Raw genomic sequence first — 25,321 nt, 5'->3', positions numbered from 1 at the left:
GGACAAGCTGATCCTATTATCCTCACAGTTGGATCAGATAAGACTGGTCTCACCGGAAGGCTCGTGGCAGTCGCGCGGCGGAAGGCGGGAAGCAACACAAACGTGCTGATCCGGGTATCGACATAACCCACAACAAATTGTAGTGCCAGTTAATTGAATGGCCGTGAATTGATTGAGGGAGGACGATGCTTCTATTGCCCCAGCTAGTGGCAACAATCACTTTACTTATGGGTTAGATTTTGAATTAGGATCTTCCTTTTCTTTACTCAAGTTGAAAATAGGTCCAGTCCAACTACCTGCTAAAGATTCCCAGGTCTGCTAGATAGGTATATACAAACCCTACGCAGCCAATTGCAGGAAATAGATGAACGAACTGGAAACTCATTCTCTGTTATTTGCACATCTAAGCTGGATATGTTTGCTTCATGTTGGCTCCTTCCTATCAACTTGAAGAATGCCAGAAAAGTTTGCTAATCCGGTCTATCTTTTGCCTTTGTTTTCAAAATAGCCAACGCGGGTACCAGCATTTTACATCATAATGTATTTTGTCAGCCTCATCTCTCCATCGAGTTTGCTCAACTCACCTGCTGAATATACTATCAAGTAAAATATTAATTTCAAGATATTTATATGGGATTAGCTACGGCCCACTGGCACGGTTTACTGGTTGCTTCTGTTAAGTTTTCACCGCAACATGTTTCGTGCCTTTTGGGTCATTGCGGTTTCTGTTAGACAATGTCTGACTATCTATTTAAACAGTAAACCGGGTATCAAGGCCAACATCGCTTAGATCCTTACCTTAGGATTGTTGGAAAGCTCAAGGTTTCAATGATTTTATTTAGATCCGTAACTATTACCCTAACACGTGACAAAGATACATGATCCACATCGTTTTCTTCTCTTCCTACCTCTTTCATCTGTCAATTTGCCGATGTTTGTCAAACCCAAGATGGTTGTCAAGTCCGCAGTCCTTGAATAGACTTGGGACATGTGCTTTTTCTCCCACAAGATATCTGCTACATAAGGCGTTGTTTGGTTCTATATGTCTGGATAGTACTACATATTAGCAGTTCTAGATAGGGAACCTCAAGGGGAACCTCAATTACAACCGTGTATCCGCTCTCTTAATCCCATCTGGATTCAGTAACTTGGTCTCCAGATCTAATGTGAAAATACCTACATTCTGTTAGTAGTTGTTCCTCTTATTACAAGGTCAGCTAGCAAGCCTTGCCGCTTCTGCTAGGATTCTATTCAGCTCCCTCGACCCAATTCTGCTCACCATACCATCAGAAATCGGCAGCATTGAAGAGACTCAAAATGACCAAGCCAAGGATCCCAAATTTGTTACCACAGTACATTCGCAACCTCGGCCAGCCAAAAGTCATTGGAAGACACTTGTCGTCATCCGCTAGTCTGCTTGTCCGCTTTCCCACCTTCTTGTCTACCTTCGATTCCATTCCAGATAATTATATCCGCGCAGACACAATTCTGCACATTGTAAATACCAAAAGAATAGAAGTATGTTAGGAATGCTCGGATCCGAACATGCCCATCTTAGGGGTTAGGGAGTCGAAGCCGTATAGGTATAGGTATCGCACGTGCATTACGCTTTCACCGTGAACAACCACATCTCAAGGCTCAACATCCACCGGGTCAAGCTTAAACCCACCTACACACCCCTTCTGAAACAAGCCCTCCGGATCATATCTCTTACTTACCCCCCGCAAGAAGTTCCAGTTCTCCTTGCCATAGCTAGCAAATGGCCTCTGCCACTCCGCGCAATAATTCAAGTACCGATATCGATGCCCTGTTTTATTAGCCGCTGCAGCGGCATCAATTTGCTCGACCACCTTCCGCGTCATTGTTTTGACGAACTCGTCATCCCGGCTTTCGGCCCAGTTGACTGTGAAGCTCACGATGACGAGAGGGACATCAGTGCAGTCGTCCAGACCTAGCGGATTAGCATCGCCCTTGGATACCCAGTCTGGCAGGAGCGGCTGCAGTACGAGCGTCCAGACCAATTCCTTGACGTTGGCACGGCGGAACGAGGCGATGGCATCGTTGTAGGCAGCGTGAGCGGCGGTGAGGGTGGCAGCGTCGTTCTTGATAGTAGTGTTGGCAAAAACTTGGCGCCTGCCAGGTGGGTTGAGCCCGTTCATTTCGTCCGTGGCGCTGGTTAGAGTACGGACCTTGCAGGTGCTCCAGAGGCGCCAGAGTGATGCAAAGGGGCTGCTCTTCCAGCAGACTGGCCATTTCTTCTCGTCCTCAGGGGGTTTGGTGTAGACGAGATTCACAGAGATGACCTGGGCGCCGAGTTGATGGATATAGGAGAAGCAGGTGATGGGGCCGGCAGCGTGATTGTGGTACGTGGTGCTGGGGCCGCCTGAATCTGTTCTGTTGACGCACTCGTGGAAAGCCGCGAGGACCTTGGAGGCTTGGAAGCGAGGCATGTAGAGGAACCCGCTCCAAATCTTGGTGGAGGGGAAGCTACGGGCCGTGAAGCTTGTGACGATGCCGAAATTGTTCGAGCCGCCTTTGAGAGCGCGCCAGAGATCGGGGTTGGTTGTTTCCGAGGCTGTGGTGACAGAGCCAGAGGCAAGGACGAGTTCGTAGCTGAGGATATTGGAGCAGACTAGGCCGAAGCGGGGGGAGAAGAAGGAGAGTCCACCTGTGTATGCCTCTATGTCAGCTCTGGAATAGAGTCATGGTAGATATGCTGGCGGGACATCTGTATCCCATTATCATATAGACCCTAGGGGTCCAACTCGAAATTGAAGCGAGGGCGAAAGGGGGTACGCATCTGAAAAGTAGAAACTTACCTCCCAAAGTCAAGCCGCCAACCCCAACAGCAGAGTTCCTGCCTCCAACAACAGCGAGAAACTTCTCATCTAGGACTTTGGAAACATCCGCCCACTTGGAGCCAGCTCCGATGACCACGCTCGTTCCATCCGCAGAGGGGTTTACCTCACACAAGCGGCCGAGATCTATCACAATGCCTCCCTTGATGCTCGCAGCACCAGAGACCGGTGAGTGACCACCGCCACGGACAGCAAATAGTCCTTCGACTTGTTCCTCACCAGTTTGTTTTCGTCGTTCATCGAACTCGCGCTTGAGGATCGTGACAGCGGTGCTGAGCTGCTGCACATCGTGGGGCCGGACGACACAGGTTGGAACCACTTCGCACTCCTGCTGGGCCCAGTAGGAATTCATCGACTGCTTGAAGGCGGCGGCCTCGTGTGGGAATATGACGCTGTCGGGTAGTGCCGATGCAAGGCTTTTGCTGAGCATGGTAGGCCCCGATGGGCTGTCGTAGTCATTTTCGTGGGCGGATTTCTCCCCAGCTTGTACAGCTTGGGAGGATGAGATTCGCAGACGGCGCAAGATGAGGATGGAGATGGAGATGATGATGAGGAGCGTCGTTGCGATAGAGGCGGAAAGTAGCGGAGGGATCATAGTGGCTATGACTGTTTACACACTGATCGAGGAGAAGGTAGATCCATCTCACTGGGACAGGAGGATGTCTAGCCTCTGAGGAATTGGTAGTTAGTGCTGACGGTACTAACATAGTAACACAAGGTTACAAGCGGGTCTCCGGTTGAGGGATCGGCAAGCAGTGGGAGCAATGAATACTCCTTGCTGTGCGGGACTTAAAGGCTAAGGATTTACATTGCATAGTTGTTGAAGTGATATGAGGACACTAGCAATCATACATGGTGATCGATTCCCTCAGCCTCGCAAGCTATATGCGGCACCAAATATCAACCTCGGCGGGTCTAGGTCTAGGGTAAGCGAGCTCGATTCCCCCTGCCAGGATTAGACTGGGGGGTCGGCCCGGGTCGGATAGCCCCTGCAAATAACGTTCCTTAAGGCTTATGCCCCACAGACTTCGACGACTGATATGAGCTTTTCGAATCACAACAGTAACACATACCATTTGGAATTATCAAAAAGGCTACAATTGTATCACACGATCCCTATATTGCCTGCTTTTTGGCCATGGTGAACTATGGAATCTCAAAAGCATGCCAGGAATGCAAGCAGAGAAGGAAGAAAGCACGTTCTCTCGAACTTTAAGTCAGTTGGTCGATCATGCTAACAAGAAGGTGTAGTGTGATGAGACACGCCCAGTAAGTTAAAAGATCATTCAAGAGTTGCCAATCATCAGGCAAGCGCACAATAACCCCGACCTGGGGTATACAAATCATTGGGGCTAAATTCATCCCTACATATTAGTCGTGCCTCAGATGCACCAGAGGTAGACGTAAATGTCCCGGATATCGACCCGAGAGCGATCTCCTCTTTCGAAATATTTGCGGAGAACCGCATCAACAATCAATACGTCAACATTCTAATGAGACTGATCAACACGAAGCGATGCCAAAGACAATTCTCCCATACGAACTGGGAAATCTTAATTGGTCCGAAATAGAGAGCTTGGCCTTTCAAACATTCATCTCCGATTATTGTATTTCTTCATTAAACCGCACAGTATCTCGTGGATATCTGAATGGTCTTGAATCCCTAATTGAGAAAGCCGGACCAGCGTCAACTGTTTCACAGTCATGTAAGATCATCTCTTTGGCAAACCTTGGGAAGAAGGCATCTAGTCCTATGCTTCTGCAGAAGGCTGAGACGTTGTACTTTGACTTTCTTCCCTCCTTTCGCTCGACTATTTCCAACGAGGGCAAGTCCACGACGATTCAGTCACTTATAACTGCTGTGCTATTGGGTCTGTATGAGGTGAGCATTGCGTCCGCACAAGTTCTAAATACTTTATTTGACGTTGATAGATCATTACGATTACTAGTAGCGAACTAGATTCGCATGTGGCTCATGCGCGAGGGGTATCAGCCATTCTCATGAACAAATACTCGCCATATGACTTAGTTTGTGGGGTCCAACTCTTTCAGCTTACCAACCCTCTCTCCAAGGATTTGAAGGGTTCGGACCCTAAGAATATAGCCACACCCACTCTCCAGACATCAAAATCTTTTAGTATTCTTTGTCCCCCATTAATACATTCCCCATGGGCAACACTTGATCCTATCTTTGTCAAGACAATCTCATTAAAACGGAAAGCGGAGAAGTTGTTGGGCGATGAAATAGAAGCAACAGTAATCGATGATCTCCAGCTTCTCAAGCAGGAGGCTGAGCTAGTAAGGACGGATTTTCAGAAGTGTGTAATGGGCCTTTCAAAAGAATGGAGACCGAGCCTGATTGGTATTATACCTAGCAATCACAATAACACTAGGTAAGTCTATCGACTACAGTTGCAATTCTAAGGTAGCTTGAGAGATGCTGCAATCTAGGCTTGAAAAAGTTCGAATCTTTCTCGGCCATACCCGAAGTTTTTCGACCTTTTTATCCACTTTCTCATTCATAGCTAACCTTGAGATATGGAAGACCTGAAGTAGGCTACTGGCCAGGACCTGTTTTAGGCTACTATGATCGTACGCATACTCTGGTCTCAAATCCACAATATATCTACTAATTATTTATAGCTTATGTTGCTTGCATCATAAACTCCTACCACAAATCTCAACTTTTAGTGTTGGACATTATAGCCCGCTGTCATCGGGCCACTACAAATTTACCGCAAGATGCCAAAATGGACCCTTGGATCTATCAGGAAGGCCAAAAACTAGCACTGAGCATTACAGCGTCTATTCCATATTTCCTAGCGGAAAACGTGCAAGTATTTTTTAATCAATCTCTAGCCTCGGATATGACATCTATGACGATGATCCCTGGCCCGTCAGTAGGCGGCTTGCTTTCAATGCACACTCTATATATGGTATCGAAAATGTCCGTGGTCGATCCGGCGCTAAAGGTCTATTTGAGCGACTGTCTGGCGTGGATTGGACGGAATATGGGAATCGCTCAAGCTACCATGCTATCGGAGGTAAATTAATTGAAAGTTACCTTTGATTGAAATATATTACTAACCGAATCGGTAGCATACATCCACGAATCTGTCTGATTATGTCAGGCAAGCGCACGTTTTGATCTGGGCAGGCATGCTTATCTAATAGGTGGATTTTATCACGCGGCCGCTCCTTTTGTAATATATTTGCTCTTTTATTAATGCATCATGCTAGCTATGATAGCTCCAGTGTTGTGCTTGGTAGAGGTGTCAACACTTATATCTTGTAGCATTATATAAGAGAGTAGAGTATTACAATTTCAAGTCTAAAGAGATCCCCTAGTACTAGAGAATCTTAACAGATTTACAGAATAAGGAGAATCTAGCTGCCTACTAGGTATGGAGTTTGTTCGTATAGGTGATCAAATCACGTTCTATTGTAAATCTCATTCTCACTCTCAAGTCCTTGGCCTTATTCGGCTGGTCGGCATTCTTCAGTGGAGATATATATAGGTGACTCCGAGCACAGTGAACCTGGTTTTAGCGAGTTTCTCCTATAAAGAAAGACGATAGTGACTTTCTAAAAAGGTATATATCTATATTCTACAGCTAATAGCCGCCATCTAACGTGTCTACTACACCTCCGGCCGCAGCTTAGCCTTTAGCGGTGACAGCTTCTCCGTGCCGTTAATGATGTATGGCCGATAATGGTGCCACGCCATTGACAGAATCTTAGACGGAGGCGGTTTCTTTAACAGCTGCTACTTTGACAATGTTTCAACTCTTGTCGGATCCCAATTCCTAGGCATATTTTTCAACTGTGAGGCAGCTATCCACCGAGTACGCGACATATCTACGCTATAACTAGGTTGAAAATGTATATATTAGCTCAGGCGACTTTAGCTACGATAATACGTCTTTCTTAAGCGGCATTAAGGGTAAAAATATCCCTGCCGCTCGCTGCTTTGGCAACTTAGATTAAGAGCAGTGTGCCTGCCAATGCTGAACGCAGTCTGATACTCAGCCTATTAAGTTTATTAACTTGAAACTATAAGGCGTTATTACATAGTGCACGATAGCTATTTATATACATATTTGATTGATTTGAACAATTGAATAGTACTTATACCTTGGAGACCGATAGAGTCAGTATAAGATAGCTCGTAGACTTGCTTGTTAATTCACTACTCGCAATTAAGCAAGTAGTTAACACTATTTATATTCTTTACCTGTAGGTCACAGATATCATATCAGATTTAATCGGCCCCAGCCTTAACCCCCAACAATTTTTCCGCATTTTTGAAAGTAAATTTCTCCAAATCTTCTCCTACAATCAAGCCACTTTTCTCGATTTCTTCCACAAACTCCAACCCTGTCTTGGTGGTAGAGAACGGATAATCAACGCTGTATAAGACATGATCGATCGAAGTCGTTTGTAACAAGCAAGCTAGAGGAGGAAGTGTAAACATCCCGCTAGTCGTGACCCAGATATTGTTCCTCCACACCTCTCTGAGACAACGCTGTCTCTTTGCCCACCTCTGCGACCCCACGATAATGCGCTCGAGCTGAAACGGAAGGAGTTCTCCCATATGGCCAATGACAATCTTCAACCGTGGGAAGCGATCAAAAAGACCACTAGCGAATAATCTCAGGATGTGCAGGCCGGTCTCCGAGTGCCATGCCCATCCATAAGCACCTAACGCGACCGCAACCGAATCTTCATAGTTTCCTTTATAATAACCTACCATGTTTTCAGCTGGAAAGCAAGGGTGGATATAGATTGGAACATCCAACTCCTGCGCAGTTTCAAAGACGGGCCAGAATCGCTCGTCATCGTAAAATTGTCCATCAACGTGATTTTCCACCAGCGCACCTACGAACCCAAGGTCTTTAACACAGCGTGTTAATTCCCGTGCCGCAGCTGTCGGTTGACTCATGGTGATCATAGCAAAGCCGGCCAGTCGAGTTGGATTCTTAGAAATGGCAGCTGCCAGATCATCATTGGCCGCTGCACAAACGGGCGGGGTCGCTTCGCCAGGGCCGTGAGAAATCACTTGCAGAGACACCATTCCTTCATCCATATCCTGGATCCGCTCATCGCCAAGAGAATCCAGCTTATGGAGGAGATGTGGAGGAAAATTGTTATACAAGGCACTTATAGTCTTGTTAGATTCAAGAACTTTTGGTGAAGAATAATGTTCCTCGAGAGTGATAAGGGGCGGCATGGTCGAAAGGCAAGAGGTTAAGGTTGATGATTTTTGCGACTTGTGGTAGTAGTGGTGGTAAGAGGTAGGTAGAAAGTAGACTGAGAGGCCGAGTACAATCAAACTGACAATGATGATAATTGCGTCTTTGATTCTTCGATTTTGTATTATGGGGGTTCGGATTTAAGCTATTTTTGAATGAAGATCAAGGAAGAGAGACGCGGCTTTGAAATCCGTTTCGGGTTAGCTTTGCGCCCCAAATGCTCCTCTAAATATAGTTAGTATTGTGCCTGTAATAATTCTTGAATGAAGATCAAGGAAGAGAAACATAGTATTAAAATATATTTCGGGTTAGCTTTGCGCCCCAGATACCCCTCTAAATACAGTTAGTATTGCGCCTCGAATAATTTTTGGATAAAGATCAAGAGAAACGTGGTATTAATATGCATTTCGGGTTAGCTTTGCGCCTCAGATACCCCTCTAAATATAGTTAGTATTACTCGCACACCTCTAATAATTTTTGAATGAAGATCAAGGAAGAGAAACGTACATACGTAGCATTAAAATATATTTCGGGTTAGCTTTGCGCCTCAGATATCCCTCCAGGCCCAATATGCTTCGTAACGAGTATTGCGCCTGTGATATCTACTATAGATTGCATGGCACGGACAAGGAGCTGTTCAGTTACAACTCGTGTATATAAAGGCTGCCAGTTTGACTGGCAGTTTGTATTTCGCTCTCTTAATTCCTTATACATTACCGTCTTGCAGACCATCATGAAAACCAAACTTGTTCAATCCGTTAGATACACCTGGCGAAATGTCCTGCCGGCCGCAGCGCCTGGATGCTCACAGGGCACTCCGTACTCATTCTGGGTGAAAGAAGGCAATCCCACCAAGGTCGCCGTTATCTTGGCCGGCGGCGGCGCATGCTGGACGGGCGAAAACAGTGCGTTGCATGGAAAAAGGTTCTACCGGCCCTATGCTGGCCTTGACGAGGATCCGAGTGATTTGGGCGGCGTCTTCGACAGCGACAACCCAGAGAACCCGCTCGCTGACTATACCACCGTCTATCTTCCCACTGCCAACGGCGATGTCTTTCTCGGCGACTCGGTCACGGTCTATGACGTGCCTGCAATGGGTGGCCAGCCTGCGGGCAAGATCACTATCCTGCACAAGGGCTACGACAATGCAGCGTCTGCCTTGGATTGGGTGTTCAAGACGTACCCGGAGCCTACAACAGTCGCGGTGATGGGGTGGAGCGCCGGGGCTCTCGCATCGCCCCTTTATACTCATATCATCGCACAACACTATCCGGACGCCGCGGTCACCCATTTTGCTGATGGCGGGGGCGCCTATCGCGTGGGCGAAAGACTGGCGCCGCTTTTCAAAACCTGGGGGACGGCGAACGTTTTGAAGAGGGTTAAGGGCTTCGAAGACTTGAGCGTCGACAGCCTGTCATTGGAGGATCTCTATATTCGAGCGGCCGAGCTCCATCCTGAAATTGTCTTTCACCAGTACAACGAAAGGCATGATAGTATTCAGGCCCTTTTCATGCAGCTCATGGGCGTGGCCGCCCCCGATGTCCCGGGGAATTTGGACGACGGCCACGCCTATATCCGCGCGAAGATTCCCAATTTCTGCACCTATACCAGCTGGGGGCACGACGAAGGTATCATCGGCGGGTACTATGATGGGGTGCTATCAAAAAATGCGTTGGACAATCGCGGCCGTCCCCATGTGCTGGATAGGTTTTACACTCGTCAGACCAACGGTGTTCGATTCCTCGATTGGTTTACTGCAGCCGTGACGGGCAAACCGGTCGAGGACGTGGCTTGCGTGGACAGCGAGACCCCTGAGTACCATTGGACGCGCCCCAAGTTTCCTTAAAGAAACGTTCGTGAGAAGAGACATGTGTGAAGATACTCGTACTACTGAAGGGGGTTGCTATAATTATTGCACCACAGCACCTCGACCCTAAACCGTCCTGCCGAAGTCTTTCTGACGGAGTTTCCTCCAGCAAGTGTTTCGACTGGAAGGAGCAATCAACATGTTTAGATGTTTAGGTAGTCTGTAGGAATTCGACTCATTAAATGGCCTCCGCGATAATAATCGCTTTTACTCACTTTTCTATAGCCATCGCTTCTAATAACATAATGTATCATACTTCCTCCATCGCTCACCTGCCACCCTCCGGAATACCTTCCCACCCCCCGAGCATAATACAGCTGACTCAGGGCTCAGTCGGGTTAGAGCAGCTACTGCTCTGGTCCAAAGACGGAAATGGACTTTGGTGAGGTGAATGGTCGTCGCAGATTATGTCGGCAATGTTTATACGTATGATAAGCCAGGTTATAGTCTATAGATCCCCATACCTTGGCACTATGTGCTGGGGGGAGTTACGGTGAGATGCAGGAATTGACCGGCGCTCATCGCGACAAAGACTCATAGATTTCAGCCTTCAAAGGGTGATCCTACAATATATAAATCCCGTTGCGTCTTGTCAATACCAAAATTCTATTCAAGAGCTGAGCTTGTGGAAACATCCTCAGGTAGCGGCGTTTGAAGGTTCAACCCTTCAAGTTCGTAAAATGTAGAACCCGGTGAATCGAGAGCCAGGGTATCGTTTCTCCAAACCGGGACAGGACTGCAGAACATTTGGTTTTGGTGTTGCCGATTTCTGTTGAAATATGGGCGACTAACACTACCTCCTACTGCCACTCTCTTGGTGCCGGGCTGCTCTTTGCCAATTGGGGCATTTGGCATCAACTTACTGGGATTCTTGGCTTCATGAACGAGATATGGGTGCTCTGCGTAATTTAAAGACTTCCCATTAACTACAAAGGTTAAGCAAAAATAATCCATGGATACTAGGCAAGGACCCACATATCCATACAAAGTTGTGGCACCATCTCTCTCTGTACAACGGCAGCTCAGGCGAGATGGTAGTATCCATCAATTTCACCTCTGGAGTGATCTCATCCACACCTCAGTGCCTTCAGTCGCATTGATCCAAGCACTTCACGATTACATATCTCCAAACCGTCTGCTAATACTACGAGGGCACTCTAGTGTCAAACCATACCTCTGCCGGTACCCACACTCTCGCGTTGTCATAATCTCTTCCTTCATCTGTCCCGCATACTTGCAGGAGAGGATGTACAATCAACGTGATTTGTCTGCCTTTCAGCTGGTCATCATGGTCGTCAGGATGGACCATAGTATGTGGCTTAAGTCTCGAATTGTCCACATTAAAAGTTGGGCTTCCCATATCACTTAGCGTTACCAGTCTCATTGCTGTCTTTCGTGTCCAAAGCATGTATGAAACTGATGCGGCCTCTTGATAGATGGAACTAAGCTTTTTGGCGTTTGCCTTATTAGTATCGATGAGATACCGAGCAGAACTGGCGGCGAAGCGGGAAGCATGCAGTTCAGCCACCTTAGCAATCATCCCCTTAGTACGCTCGTGCAAACCCTTCTCCCCATCCGTATTGCCTTCTCGTAGTGGGGGTAGAAGAAGCCTAAGGGTTTGAGACCGCCATATGTGTGCGTCCTCCACGTTTGCTGAAATATTTAGCAGGTACTCTCCGTCACTTGATGCTTCCCACTTACAACCTAGTGCTAAACCGTAAATCTTGTTCAGCGAGTCGTCCAGTCCATCTCCTGCTGGTCCATACTCAAGGCCATCATTGAGAAAGAAAAATGGGCTCCGAAAGAGTGACGTATAAACATCGTGTGCCAAAAGAGCGTTCAGGAGAAGTGAAGGGCCCTTCGGTGTCGATAATCCGCGTGGAAGCTGGTTGTTCTCAACTACTGCCACACGAGACAAAGCAGCCAATAAAGACGCACGTTGCTCTTCTGCAACGTCCTGTATTGCTGCAATATTCTTGACAGCTGCACCTTTTGCCCACGTTCTCATCTGGGTTCTGATTCTTTCGAAGTCCGCTAGAACTCGGCCTTCTTCCCTAGGAATCCAACGACCCGTTTCCATCTGTTTAAATGACTCCTCCTGTTGTCTTCGAATGATCGTATTACATTTCTCTTGAATTTTCTTTCGATGCGATGCAAGTTCTTGGACTTGTACTTGCAGATTCTGTATTGTATCGTTCTTTTGAGACCCGATCTGTTGGTAGTGCTGCTCAATTTCTTTTTCCCAATGCTGCCATTCGTCTTGAAAATACCGTTGTTGATGCTCTTTATCCTTCATATGATTCTCTGACACCGATTTTATAGCATCTTCTTTCTCGCGGAGAAGCATTGTAAGGTGGTGTATTTCATCTGCTTGCGTCTTGAGCAGTTGTTCCGCTTCGGGCTCGATTGAATCTGTTCCAGTGGTTCCAGTGATCCACCGGAAAAATCCCGGTGACTGTTTCTTTGGAGTGGACTGTTGTTTAGTAGATTGCTGCTGGCGCCGGTCCAGTGTCCCGGACGGTTGCTTTGCAGGTGGTTGGATAACTGATGTACGACGCCGATCCGAGCTCATAGTTGGGGTTGTTGATTGACGGGTATGAGCGATATCTCGTAGAGGACTTCGCGAAGTAGGGTTTCCAGGGGGCAAGTATCTCTCTGGTGGAGTATCTATGTCAAGAGGCCCTAAATCTGAGACCGAAGATATTGGTGAAATCTCCCTTTCAGATTTCACTTGGCTGCTTGAAGTTTGATGCATTATCGTGAGACGGGTGCTTTCGAAAGATGGGCACAGTTTCGACAGTTTTGAAGTTTGTGGAAATTGCGATGTCTTGAGAGTTGAGAATGGCTGGATGGTAACACCTTTCCCTAAAGGATGCTGCGCGACTTTCTGGTTGTGCGCAAGATGTAGGGGCGCTTGGAAGACGTATCACCCAAAAAGGTGGTTCAGCGTGTCAACGATCAGCCAGGAAGAGGGGGACGCATAATGCAACCTCGATGTTGGAATATTTGATCACTCTATTGGGTGCTATTGAATGACCCTCAATCGTCTGAGCCTTGTGGCTGCAGCTGTTTTACTTCGTAGCAATCCCGTATACGCACCAAGAGCGGGCCATGAAACACCCAACCAACACTCTGAGCTGCAGGTGACATGTGGAGGAGTCCCACGAGTCATTGCGAAGGGGATCCTGGCGGCAAGAGCATTCCCCTGCCTTCATCGTGATCACACGTCTTAACTCCTAACTTAACATAAACAAATTATTGGTGCAACTGCGGTTTGCGATACACAAAATTTACTTTCTTTGCACAAAATGTTTGGAAATCGACCAATTCATCAGATTTTGGAGTCTGTTTCCATGACGGAAGGCAATGGCCATAAAATTATCGTGGGAATTGATTACGGGACAACATTTTCAGGTACAGCGTTCTAATACACCGCTCTTAAAGTATTCTTCGTTTACTTCTCTGTAGGGATCAGCTACGTAACAACAGAAAGGAGTGAAATAGACGACATCAACATTATCTCCGCTTGGCCTGGGGAGTCTGCCAATGCCCATTGGAAGGTCCCGACACGGATTGCATACACGAGGGAAAACCCAAAGCTATCCAGGAACAAATGGGGTTTTGAGGTTCACCCTAAGTTCATATCGTACTCTTGGACCAAGCTCTTGCTCGATAAGAATGCGCTTGTGGGAGAGTATGACGATCCTGCTCTTGCAGATTTGGCGGGCCAGGGAATGATGAAGTTGCCAGACTTTCGTACAGCTGAAGAGGTTTGCGAAGATTTCCTGCACGAGTTGTATATACACTTGACGTTGAAGTTGAGTGAAGAAATGACCGAGTCAACATATGACGCTACCCCCATGGAATGCTGGATCACACTGCCAGCAATATGGTCGGACGAAGCCAAGGATGCAACGCTAAATGCTGCTAGGAAGGCAGGGTTTGGGAGTCGGCCTGATGATTCTATTTTTACAATTGCAGAACCAGAGGCGGCAGCTATCGCAACCTTGAAGAGGTATTCTGGATTTAATGCGTTGAACCAGATCAAGGTATGCATCCCTTCAAAGATACAGAGTCCACAGCTAACGAGATTAGCCAGGCGACCATATACTTATTTGTGACTGCGGCGGTGGGACTGTTGATATAACCACATATACGATTACCCAAGTTCAGCCGTGTCTGGAGTTTGATGAACTTTGCGTTGGGGTTGGTATGACACTCTATGCGATTGATATCCTCAAAGAATGACCCCCCAAACTGACCTATGTCTTGATTTCCAGGCGGAAAGTGCGGCTCGACTTACATCGACCGAAATCTTCACTCTCTCCTCTCAAGGCGGTTTGGAGAACCGTTCGACACTATCCCATTTTCAAAGAAAGGCCCGGGGAGTAAGTTCATGATATCTTTCGAGACGGTTAAACGAGATTTTGGACGCGATGATGATGATGATGACATACGAGAACTGAGCGATCTAAAACTTGACATACCGGATTCTGAATTTTACGATGAAGAAGACCAGGTTGTGAAACTTACTTAGTAAGTTTTGTCAATATTATTCCACGACCGACTCTGATGATGCATAGCAAGGATATACAGGGTCTTTTCGATCCCGTTGTTACAGAGATCTCTAATCTAGTCCACCAACAAGTCAAAGAGGCGAGGAGGAAGAAGGGCGCAGCGATTGACGTAATATTTCCGTTCCTTGACTTCCACAATGGCCAGATACTGACCTTGATGATTCAGCGAATCATTCTTGTTGGCGGCTTTGGTGAATCGCCATACCTCTACAAGGCTCTCGCAGAGTGGGGCAAAGCCAATGGAAATATAAAGTTAATGCGTCCAGAGCACCCGTACGTTCTATTTATCTTTATAGAGTTCTCCTGTTCTACTAGCTAATAATTTGTCGTGAAGGCAATCTGCTGTAGTTCGCGGCGCTGCCCTACGTGGTCTCGAAGGAATTGCTCCTCGCATGAAACAATCTCGACGGCATTACGGTATTGGTATTAATATGCCCTTCAGGGAAGGCAAGGACCCAGAAGAAAAGTCTTGCCTTGAGAAATTCGAAAACAAAAAATATTGTCGTCACAGAGTTGAATGGCTTATTTCTAAAGTATGTAGCAGTCACATCATATCTGGTAATAAAATAGAGATTGATAAAGATTAGGGCGACAAGATTTTCCAAGACACTTCCAGGAAGGTAACTGTTGTGACCAACTATACTCCTGAGGAAGCTGCATCTACAACTATTATATTATATTCAACCGCATTAAACGATCCCCCAGATTATTATACGGAATCAAGTATGCTTCACTGCTCGTATCCACGAATACCCATTCTGGTGATTTTCAAGGTACGAAACTAACGTGCCATAGGAGTTGAAAAAGTCGGAAATGTTGTTTCGACATTCCCCAGAGGGTTTGATTTCGGTCGAAGTTCTGAAACAAAATTCAACCCTCGTCTTAATAAAACCATCTATCAGATTTCTCATGAAGTGGAGGTTATGTTCGGAAATAAAGGAGAAAATCTTACATGTAGAGACATTTTGAACGGTCAAGTAGTAGGGACAGCAACGATTCAGTTCGATCGTCATTGATGTTGATGTGTATGTACTTGTACTAGCAGCAGGTTTTTATTTGCGGCTCTGAGATAAAGCCTAGAATGAGCTCTTTGAGGTCTTTAGTCTATGGCTTTACGAGCAAGGAAGGCGTTAGCTTAAATAAAATGAAATGAGTTTGGAAGTCCGTTTGACAAATGTCATTCACTCACCGACAAAAACTATATTATTCTCCATGTACATGTACAGTACTTTGGTACGGTTCCATCAGCCATGCTGTATGTCAAAGGGATTCACGGAATTTGGGATGGAATCCGAGGGGAAGAGGCCTCAGCTGAGCTGCACATCGGGGATTGTAAAACATCTGGAGCACTGAAACATCACAAGCCATAGTCTTTCTGGCGTGTCGCTTCCCCCTTCCCGCTTCCCTCGGCACGGGTAAAACCAAACCAGGGCGCATAGAGATATGCAGTCAGCCAGAAGGGGCACGTCTGCAACATGGAGCCAACATGAGCCCTGTCTGTCACTAGGTAGAACACCAACAGGTTGATCAGCTTGGGCCTTCATAGCCCGGAAATCGAATCCGCGTTTTGCAGCTCTAAGAATCACTTTTATTTTCATCACCTTGGATGTCGAACTCCCTGAACATGACTCCAGCAGAGGCTAGAGCAATTGTACTTAGAGCTGCCAGGAGGAACGGATGGATCAGTCAGGAGGATCGTGACAACTCAGCCCCCGGAACATTAGAAGCGCTTGAAAACACCAGGGAGCAGCTCGGAGATGCACTAGAAATGTATATCACCTTCGAGCATTATCCCAACGTATTGCATTTTACTAAAATTGACGGCCTAGAATTTCTCACGATCTTAGCTCCGCAAATGCGCGTTTCGCTTTGGAATTAGTCCAGAATGCCGAGGACAATAAATTCACTCGAGCACAACAGCTCGGCCAGCAACCTTATATCAGGTTTAAAGTGCAGCCCACAAGTATTGTTGTGGAATGCAATGAGGATGGTTTCGTAGAGGAAAATGTCGTTTCGATATCCAGGATTGGAAGGAGCTCAAAGAGCAAAGATCGCGGATACATCGGCGAGAAAGGGATCGGATTCAAGTCTGTCTTCCAGGTCGCAAGGGCAATTCATATTCAATCGAATTCGTTCTCTTTCTCGTTTCGGTGTGGAGAAGGTGCCACCAGAGATAAGCTTGGGATTGTCACCCCTATTTTAGAGGACGAACTCATTCCTGTCGACGCACGTCCACTCACCCGAATGACTTTGACTCCCTTCCAGGCCGAGGAAGCCATCCCCTACGCCTCCTTGGTGGCTCAGTTCCAGCAAGATATTCCCGACAACCTTCTATTATTCTTATCCACACTTACAAAAATTGAAATCCAATGTCGGCATCTAGATGGAAGAAGCACCCTAACAACTTTCAGGAAGATAGAGAGGGATGATGGTAGAATGGTCCACTTAGTCAAGTCTGTGGAAGATCTTCACCACTCAGACGACACTTCGGTTACGGAAAATCCACCAGATCAGTATTATATCACAAAAAGAGATATACCTCAACTTACTTTGCACGCGTCTCGACCTAATATTCATTCGTGCGAGGTGGTCTTGGCATTCCCTGTGGATGAGGCTTCTCGGCCACTCATATCAATGCAATCTTGCTTCGCTTTCCTTCCAATCCGTAGAACTAATTTCAGTGTGAGTTGCTACCATATTAAGAAAGTTCATTACTAACTGGCACTAGTTCATAATCCAAGCTGATTTTATCTTGCCCGCGAATAGAGAAGACGTTCTCAACTCAGCTCGAAACACAGATATTTTACGGGGTGTAGCGGAGACTTTTCGAGATGCCGTTCTCCAATTTGTTAGCAGTGATTCTCCACTTCGTTACAAATGGATAAAATACTTACCCAGTGGCCAATCACTTGGTAGAGTGTGGGAGGTGCTACCAACCGAGATCATTAGACTTCTGCGTGTGGAAAATATACTCTATTCCCAAGAGTTTCCAACACCCTGTCAGCCAAATATGTTACGGATTTTACCACCGACTCATCTGGATTCTTCTGGACTACCTTTATTTCATGATCGGCCCGAGGTAAATAGGAAGTACCTCTCCCTGCGGTATGACCCTGAGGATATTGATGTGCTTCGCGATGTGTTTGGTATCCATGATATCAACGATATGCATATGTACCACAGAATAAAGCAAGATTTAGAAAGTGGCAGTTCGAAAATGATGTGTCGCGAGACTGACGACGATTGGCATTCCCGTGCGGCTTCGCTCATATTATCAATTCTGTCTAGATCCTCGATCGGACTCATAAATATGATTCGAGAATTGCCCCTGATTCCCATGAACAATGGGGAATGGGTGGACGCCTCGGAGGAAGAACTGTACTTCCCGGCGGCAATTGGACCTGAGATACCTGGAGATCTCATCACCACCGTGGATCCTGGTGCGTCAACGAATAGCTCTCGGAAAGCCTTGTTCACAGCACTTGGTGTTACTGGTATCCGGTCCCAAACAGTGGTCGACCAGTTGTTAAGATATTATTTGCAAAGTGGTGGAGCGTCCGATTTGTCCTTCTCCATGACACATGTCAGCTATTTATATTGGCATCTTGAGAACAGAGATGACCCCAGACTCTCACTAGTTTGGCTCTACGGAACAAATGGTAGGCAGGTAACATCTCGGCGGAATTTCATGTACTTCCAAACTGCAGAAGAGTATGGTTCATATGAGCTTCTAAAAGCTTATGAACACCCAAGAGATCCCAGCAGAAACATACCCGAGTGTGTCGTGTCATTTTTGAAATCTGAATATACGACTTTGTTCCCACCATCTACCCGGCGACATGGTTCATCATGGTTGAAATGGCTAGAGAAAGGCTTGGGAGTACGCCGTATACCAAGACTTAAATTTGACGGCGGATCCCTATCAACTGAGTTCCGACATATCATACGATATCGACCCGATAAGATTATCGGCACGTTGAAGAAGCACTGGGATGATTATGTTGCCGATATGAGCCCTCCAATCGTGGATACCTTATCCCAGTCAGAGGTCACTTGCTTAGGAGGGCAGCTCAGAGCCTTGAAAGACACATACCTACCACTGCAAGACTTGAAAGACAGGGCTCAAACGTTAGGCATTGGCCAAGAGTTTCCGTTCTTGATGGTATCAGGCGGTTTAGAAGCGAATACGGTACTTCGAGATTGGATATTTCTTGACGAATTTGAGGTGGGATTTGAGCCGGATCTCAATTTTTACGTAGAAGTTCTACGGCAGCATAAAACACGCAGATACCTTACTTGGGGAAGTGAGATAAGAGAGAAAATATTGAAAACCTACGAATTAATCGCAGACAACTGTAGTGACAACCAGAGAGAAGGGTTGTGGTAAGATCCCGCTACCATCAAGAACATGAGTGTTGCTAACAATATGCAGCGAGGAGATCGACACACGAAAACTGATATTAGATCCTTGTTCATTTCAAGAAAATGCATCCGGTCCCACCTGGATTGATATCCAAAGTTGCGCCTGGCGTGGTCCTGTTGATTTGCTGGCGAAGAAGCCGCTGGCAGAAGTTCCGGAATATCGAAACAACAGAAAACTGTGTAAATTCTTCCGTGAAATTCTTGATATTGAAGATACAACTTGGCGAGACTATTTAGAAATGGTTTCAAATCTTAGGAGACTGACAAGATCGTCTCCGAATCTGCCCGAAACGGCGTTGAGGCTATATCATCTCTTATTGAGCGACGATCGAAGCACGCCGAATTGGACGGAAATTAGGTACGTAGTGATATTTCACGGTCGATATTATCACTAAATTTTTGATAATAGCGAACGCTTCCAGACTGAAGGATTGATCTATATACCGTCAACCTCGAGTTGGGTTTCACCTTCTGAATGCCTCTGGGACAGTCCTGTCCCAGTAGATGGCAAATCACTTATTCTCCAGTCTTATCCTGAGGAGCTCAAACTTTTCTTCTTGGAACGGTTACAAATATGTCCAGCTTCTTTGAGCACGCTGGTAGAAGAACTCTTCGCTCTTGCGACACGACATCCTACAGTGCAGAGAGTCAAGCAATTAATCTGGGCAATCAATGGGATGAGACCAAAGCCAAATGATTTAGATATCCTGTCAACATGCAACTTTCTTCCTGTGAGAGTTCCACAGCCTGGAGCAGCTCACCAAATAGAGTTTCATGCCTGCCATAGCGACTTCGCCATCATCGACAGAATCAAACTCGCAGAAATATTTGAAGGCCGCGTAGAATTTTTAGACTTTAGCTTGGAAGAAATCCTACAGTTGGAACCTTTTCTGGGATCGCTGGGTTTGGGTAGCAAATACTTGTCTCTGATTTGCCGCGAAGAAACTGATTGGGAAGGAGAGAGCTTTATTGACGACAGACTAACAGCAGACTTCCATGGCAGGGCGTATGATCTTCTCAGGTGAGCCTAGCAGTCTTATAAATACGAAATACTTACCAGATAATAGGTGCGCAGTCTCATACCGGAGTGCAACTGCAACATTAAACGCGCAGACCATGTTAAACCAACTTCGCAGTGCATCTATCCTCAAGACAAATGGCATTTTCACAAAATACACAATTCAACGGTCCGGGGAAGACATTACAATACAGATTCCCAGCGGTAACGTACGTATCAGAGAGCAAGAAAACAGGTTGAATGTTTCCGTGCCTGAAAATAGGAGAGAGAGAACACTGTGTTATTCTTTGTCATTTCCCAAAGCGTTGACTAAACTCTTCCAAATTCCACCGGCTGCCAGAGAGATTATCAGCAATGTACTCAACAAGCCAATCTACATACTTGATGATATCTTGGAGGCTGAAGGTATAGGAATGGTACCAGATATTGCTCCTCCGCCTCGACCAGCTGCTGAAGATTCATTGGAAGAAGGTACTAGCGAGCAGAACGTCATAGCCGTTGAGGATACTGTGGCTTCGTCTAGGAGTTCACAAGCTCAAAGAACACCGGCTTCCAGCGTCAGGCGCTCGCATTCACCTCCTCCTGCAGACCAAATCCATGGCCCTCCAGAGCGGCTTAGTCCGGAGATCGCTGATGGGAGGACCTATTACTCCCCTGATGCCTATCGAGACCTCCTTGGGAATGTTATTCGGCTTGCAGGCCAAACCAATCTACCACATCTTAATTCTAGGGAAATAGTGGGTAATACCCAATTCCTCCAAGGGTTCGACCGTGTGAGAACGTTCGGCATTCGTAGTCAGGGACAAATGAATCATGACACCAAAATCGGTGCGGCTGGAGAACTATTTGTAAGCACAGCTCACAATCGCCCGTCCAACTCAGAGCTTAACATATGTAACCACAGGTATTTGAGATGTTATCCACTCTTGGTCTTCCACAGCTTGACTGGTCCAACTGGTCCAACTGGGAGAGCACCATCCGTGGGCTTGTGGCAATCCATCCTAGGTATACCGGTATGGAAAACTGGCCAGGCAGAGAGACCGCCGATATTACTTACGACGACCAGTCGGGCGGTTTAACAGCGATACTTATTGATAAAGGATACTTGGACGGGCAAGTGTGGAGGGACGCCAGGCCGAAATACTTCATGGAGGTGAAAACAACGACGGGCGAGTGCGGTGACAGACTTTACATAAGCAACAATCAGTATCAATTGGTATGTAGAAAACCAAGTCACTCTTGTTCAAAAGCTAACAATCCCAGATGCTGCGCTACACGTTCCCACCAGGTCGATCAGTTCCGAATGTTTACATTATCTTCAGGGTGTTCAACCTCGGTCGCAACAATTTGAGTGTGAAGCTCTATGTAGATCCAGAAGCTCATCGGCAGAGAGGCGATTTGGTATTTGAATCCCAAACATGGACCGTTAGGCCCCGGGTGTAATGAGTGCAATTTGAAATTTTAAGCTATTGTTGTTGTTCTTTAAGCGACAAGCTTCAATGTTTATCAAATGTGGGAGAAATGGTGGTCGCTGTCTCCTCAACATGTATTTTTTGGCAACGGTAGTTCTCTCATAATAAAATTTAGTAGACAAATCAAAACATCTACAAACCAGGTGATATTAGTAGTCCCTCTTATATTTACCTAAAGTTCCCTCCCTAATTAAAGGGGTAAGCTCTCGGTTAAAGTCCCTTTTAAAGCGGGGCATTGTGGTCACCGGAACCACAATCCCCTCAGCACATTCCATGCGTTTGAACCGCGTCTGCGAATCACCCTTCGTCTGCAAATAAGTGGTAAGAGATGTCAAATAGTGCTCTAAGTCAATCTGTTATTTTCCCAATATTCACCCCGGAATCCTGGGCAATGGTAATTTGGTCGTAAAGTGCCATCATGCGTCTTAGCTAGCTTGGTGAGTGCTATATAGTTACAGGTATAAGAAACGTAGGGTTGTATAAAAAAGAAGCGTAATTGAGGCTGTTAGGCCTCCCATCAACAGGCCCCTAAGCCTGACAAAAGGAAGCATAGTCGCAAGTACCACAACAACATACGAAAGTACTGCCCATAGAAGGAGCGTGACCAATCCCAACGAGGTATGAATGTAACGAAAAAATACCACATTACCTCTAACGAATCCAAAAGATGCCATTTTCTCCAATCTACATCACCGTCCTCTGCCCCCTTCCCCCTCTTAGGCTTTAACGAAGGCAACTTTTCTTGACGTACTTTCCCACTTGTACATTTGCGGGGCCATGCATGTATCGAGTAATATATCCGCCCTATATTCATTCAAACTTGAGCTTATCCGTGATGTACGCAAAGTCAGTTGGCGAGCAATTTGTAAGACCTTCACTTATCATTGCGAGGGGACTACTGATATGTCTTATTAGTCTAACGGGAAACCATTTGCCGTTCCGATGACCGACCGCTGGATTGTCTTTGTATCGGACACTAAACAGCTAAAACGACTAGAATGTGAACCGGAATCCGTATTATCAATGGAAGAGGCGCTGCAAGAAGTATGGTCCCCAAGTCTCGTTCAGCCCGGATACGGCAATAGATGGACATTGCTAAGCCGCAACAGCTTGCATTTACAGGACCAATCTTGGGCCATCATCAAGTACCTCGTGATAATAAGGGGCCCAAGAGTGAAGCATTTCGTGTTATGGTTGGTGTGATAAAGAATAAGCTTCGGTCGAATGTTCCCGCAATGAGCGATTCCCTTCAGATGCGGATTAAGGAGGCTATAGCTTTAGAGGTGGCACCTCCAGACGGTATAGCACGAAATGATCGGAACGACATATTCCTACCTTTGCAGTATCCACGATACTACTTTCGGCATCCGTAAGTAAAACGCAGATGATCGTCGGTACGGGCGGAGTACTAGGGAAATATCGTTCTTGAAATCTGAACGTTCTAGGTAGGGTTTCACGTCAAGATCCACGTTGCTTTTGGTACGTCAAGCGATCGGATCTCTTGTCACTGCAAATGTAGGATGTTTCATTCGAAGAGTATGATCAAGTGAAAGTGAAGTCTCAATTACATACCGTACTTATCAAATGATGGTGTGTCTAAACGAGAAAAATTACGGACCGAAATTCATGCCAGCTGTCGGCGAGCTGTTGGCGGTGTGCAGAGCTGGCATGAGTGATCGTTCTCCAGATGGTTGCACTCGTCCTTTAGACATTCAACGCAGGAGAAACATTCGTCACTTCCTTCACCCCTTCCCCGGACCCGTTTTCCTTCTCGCCCTCAATCTCAGGCCGAGAGGCGGGGGCGGGTTGATTATACTCATCCTCGCCAGACAACTCCTCAAGAGTCTTTCTAGCGGTCTCCAGAATAAGGAACGTGGTGAGAAGACCTAACACCGCAAAGAGTGCAAAAACTTGTATGACATGGTTCAACTAGGGAGAGCAAGCCGGGCCAGAGAAGGTGTTCGGTGCCCCGTGAGTACGGAGGGGTCCAAACACAGCTTGGGCGAGGATTGACCCTACTTTGCCGGCCGCAGCAGATATGCCGTGAGAAGCTGATATGTACCAGGTAGGGAAGTATTCCCCAGGGACGATAAAGGTGGTGGTGTTTCGACCTGAAGATAGAAATGGGAATACTGTCGATCTGTACTATAGTGGATGGTCTTACTACATTCAATAAAGAGCTGAGCGAGTACTACGATCCCAAAGATTGCATGCGATGAAGGTGGTGGTAGGCAAATCCAAGGATGGTGAAAAGGATCGTTAAGATAACGAAGCCCATGGTTTGGATCGGCTTTCGGCCAACTGCATCACACACAGTGCAACAGTAAACCAGTAGCCAGGAACGGTTCCTGCACAGACAATAATCAAATTCCCCACAGGGTTATTAAATAGCACTTTGTAGACGCTCGATCCTCCCGAGTATCCAATAGCTGTGAGGATGACAGAATTGTTGAGACCGAGGCCACAGAACGCAACATCTATTAGGATCTTTGCATTCTTCCCCTTGCTGTAATAATTCATGAAGTCCTTGAAGCTGGCTTAGAGGACTTCGATTCAGTGTGCATCCTGCTGAAGTGCTGGACTTGTCGAAGCCCATTAACTTGTTCTTGACTTTGGCCAGAAATATAACCACGTGCATCTGCTGTACCTCGCTCGATATCTCGGGCGACATCGAAGGTATACCGAGGGGTCTCCGGAATAGCCAGACGGTAATTGAGAGCAATACAACCCGGGACAGCACCGAAGCCGACCACAACTCGCCACATCTAGTCTGCGGCCTGCAGACAAGCGGGTTACAGCTCGCAGACAAGCATGGTCGCATTTGCCAATTTTGGGAGACGTGACTAGAGAGTTCCTGAAGCCGACCGTCACGATCAGCGTGATCAAAGCTGCCACCAATTGTCCAATGCCCTGCACGGCAAACACTGATCCGACGCCACTTTGTTGTAGCAAACCTAATTTAGTTAGTGAAAGAAACACAACATTTAAGGATGGAGCATACTCTGAAGTGATGATGGATGATAACTGGTGGTCACCGGATATCCGTACAACAGATAAATTCGCATAGAGGTGATCGTACTAGAGCTGGCAAGAACATCAACCTTTATATATTCCAAGACGCTATATAGTAATTCGTTTTCGACTTTGCAACCACCATCTCCCTCGCCTTGTACAAAACCACTCCAGAGGCGGAAGCCAATCTCAATCATGTCGACCCCTCTCTTATTACGTTCACGCACCAGCTCATATGCCACATAACATTATGTGGTCCGGCTATCGGGCTGGCTGGAGCTCGGGAGAAGGGATTCAACAGGGCAAAGAGGATTGACACCTGGTGCGGATAAGGACGAATCGTATGGAAGGGCAGAGAAGGCGCGGAGAGCCCTTTGAGGTACAGAAGAGGGGTCGAAAGGGGACGTCGATTGAAGAGGTTCGAACAGCATGTCGAACTCGTCCGCGGAGAATTGTAGAAACGGTTCTGCGAGCATTTCATCTAAGCCATCGGGCACGCTTGCTTCGTCGGCGGTTGGGTTCATAGCTGCCGACTTTCGAGACATCAGCACGAAGACCACATTGATAGATTGCCATTCTACGGACCTACCGGGTTTTCTTGCGCTGTTTCTAGGGAGCTTTGCAGACGATTGTCGCTATCTGCAGCCTCGGGGTCTCCACCCTCTGCCGCGAGATGATTGTCCACCAAGGGCGACACCACCCTCCAGGCCCAAGACAACCGCATCATTTGGCCACAACTACAACAACAACAATGGGAGAAAAGAAGGCGATGATCTCGGGCTTTGGCACAGTTGCTTAGACATGGTCCTTTTCTATAATTTTTGAAACCTTGAGCTTCCCCAA

The 25,321-nt window shown here is 46.7% G+C and overlaps 9 protein-coding genes across 9 annotated transcripts; 5 read left to right on the top strand and 4 right to left on the bottom strand.

Moving 5' to 3' along the window:
• Positions 1-1,631: 1,631 nt before the first annotated feature.
• On the bottom strand, positions 1,632-3,453 carry BP5553_06464 (Uncharacterized protein; the record flags this gene model as incomplete). The annotated part of the gene is made up of 2 exons (XM_032015087.1): positions 1,632-2,668; positions 2,820-3,453. The coding sequence occupies 2 exons, from the start codon at positions 3,451-3,453 to the stop codon at positions 1,632-1,634; spliced, it is 1,671 nt and encodes a 556-aa protein (XP_031868508.1).
• Positions 3,454-4,374: 921 nt separating this feature from the next.
• Positions 4,375-6,029, top strand: BP5553_06463 (Uncharacterized protein; the record flags this gene model as incomplete). Its single annotated transcript, XM_032015086.1, has 5 exons — positions 4,375-4,740; positions 4,791-5,156; positions 5,384-5,450; positions 5,502-5,902; positions 5,958-6,029. 5 exons carry the CDS (start codon positions 4,375-4,377, stop codon positions 6,027-6,029), a joined length of 1,272 nt encoding a protein of 423 aa, XP_031868507.1.
• Positions 6,030-7,119: 1,090 nt separating this feature from the next.
• Positions 7,120-8,088, bottom strand: BP5553_06462 (Uncharacterized protein; the record flags this gene model as incomplete). Its single annotated transcript, XM_032015085.1, has 1 exon — positions 7,120-8,088. One exon carries the CDS (start codon positions 8,086-8,088, stop codon positions 7,120-7,122), a length of 969 nt encoding a protein of 322 aa, XP_031868506.1.
• A 755-nt stretch (positions 8,089-8,843) lies between these two features.
• On the top strand, positions 8,844-9,956 carry BP5553_06461 (Uncharacterized protein; the record flags this gene model as incomplete). The annotated part of the gene is made up of 1 exon (XM_032015084.1): positions 8,844-9,956. The coding sequence occupies one exon, from the start codon at positions 8,844-8,846 to the stop codon at positions 9,954-9,956; it is 1,113 nt and encodes a 370-aa protein (XP_031868505.1).
• Positions 9,957-10,583: 627 nt separating this feature from the next.
• Positions 10,584-12,732, bottom strand: BP5553_06460 (Uncharacterized protein; the record flags this gene model as incomplete). Its single annotated transcript, XM_032015083.1, has 4 exons — positions 10,584-10,903; positions 10,963-10,984; positions 11,152-11,630; positions 11,679-12,732. 4 exons carry the CDS (start codon positions 12,730-12,732, stop codon positions 10,584-10,586), a joined length of 1,875 nt encoding a protein of 624 aa, XP_031868504.1.
• Positions 12,733-13,285: 553 nt separating this feature from the next.
• On the top strand, positions 13,286-15,570 carry BP5553_06459 (uncharacterized protein; the record flags this gene model as incomplete). Its single annotated transcript, XM_032015082.1, has 8 exons — positions 13,286-13,391; positions 13,446-14,026; positions 14,073-14,187; positions 14,258-14,513; positions 14,561-14,827; positions 14,889-15,087; positions 15,142-15,277; positions 15,350-15,570. 8 exons carry the CDS (start codon positions 13,286-13,288, stop codon positions 15,568-15,570), a joined length of 1,881 nt encoding a protein of 626 aa, XP_031868503.1.
• A 608-nt stretch (positions 15,571-16,178) lies between these two features.
• BP5553_06458 (Uncharacterized protein) lies at positions 16,179-21,437 on the top strand (the record flags this gene model as incomplete). The annotated part of the gene is made up of 8 exons (XM_032015081.1): positions 16,179-16,324; positions 16,384-17,236; positions 17,283-18,937; positions 18,987-19,334; positions 19,386-19,997; positions 20,044-20,842; positions 20,899-21,210; positions 21,258-21,437. 8 exons carry the CDS (start codon positions 16,179-16,181, stop codon positions 21,435-21,437), a joined length of 4,905 nt encoding a protein of 1,634 aa, XP_031868502.1.
• Positions 21,438-22,301: 864 nt separating this feature from the next.
• BP5553_06457 (uncharacterized protein) lies at positions 22,302-22,915 on the top strand (the record flags this gene model as incomplete). The annotated part of the gene is made up of 4 exons (XM_032015080.1): positions 22,302-22,331; positions 22,382-22,510; positions 22,576-22,835; positions 22,912-22,915. The coding sequence occupies 4 exons, from the start codon at positions 22,302-22,304 to the stop codon at positions 22,913-22,915; spliced, it is 423 nt and encodes a 140-aa protein (XP_031868501.1).
• A 1,811-nt stretch (positions 22,916-24,726) lies between these two features.
• On the bottom strand, positions 24,727-25,202 carry BP5553_06456 (uncharacterized protein; the record flags this gene model as incomplete). The annotated part of the gene is made up of 2 exons (XM_032015079.1): positions 24,727-25,011; positions 25,068-25,202. The coding sequence occupies 2 exons, from the start codon at positions 25,200-25,202 to the stop codon at positions 24,727-24,729; spliced, it is 420 nt and encodes a 139-aa protein (XP_031868500.1).
• Between the last annotated feature and the right edge of the window lie 119 nt (positions 25,203-25,321).

The sequence above is a fragment of the Venustampulla echinocandica genome, assembly GCF_003357145.1.
Source record: "Venustampulla echinocandica strain BP 5553 chromosome Unknown scaffold_4, whole genome shotgun sequence".
Classification (NCBI taxonomy): Eukaryota; Fungi; Ascomycota; class Leotiomycetes; order Helotiales; family Pleuroascaceae; genus Venustampulla; species Venustampulla echinocandica.
Note: the sequence above shows the minus strand (reverse complement) of the source record. Positions and strands in the feature narration are given on the sequence as shown.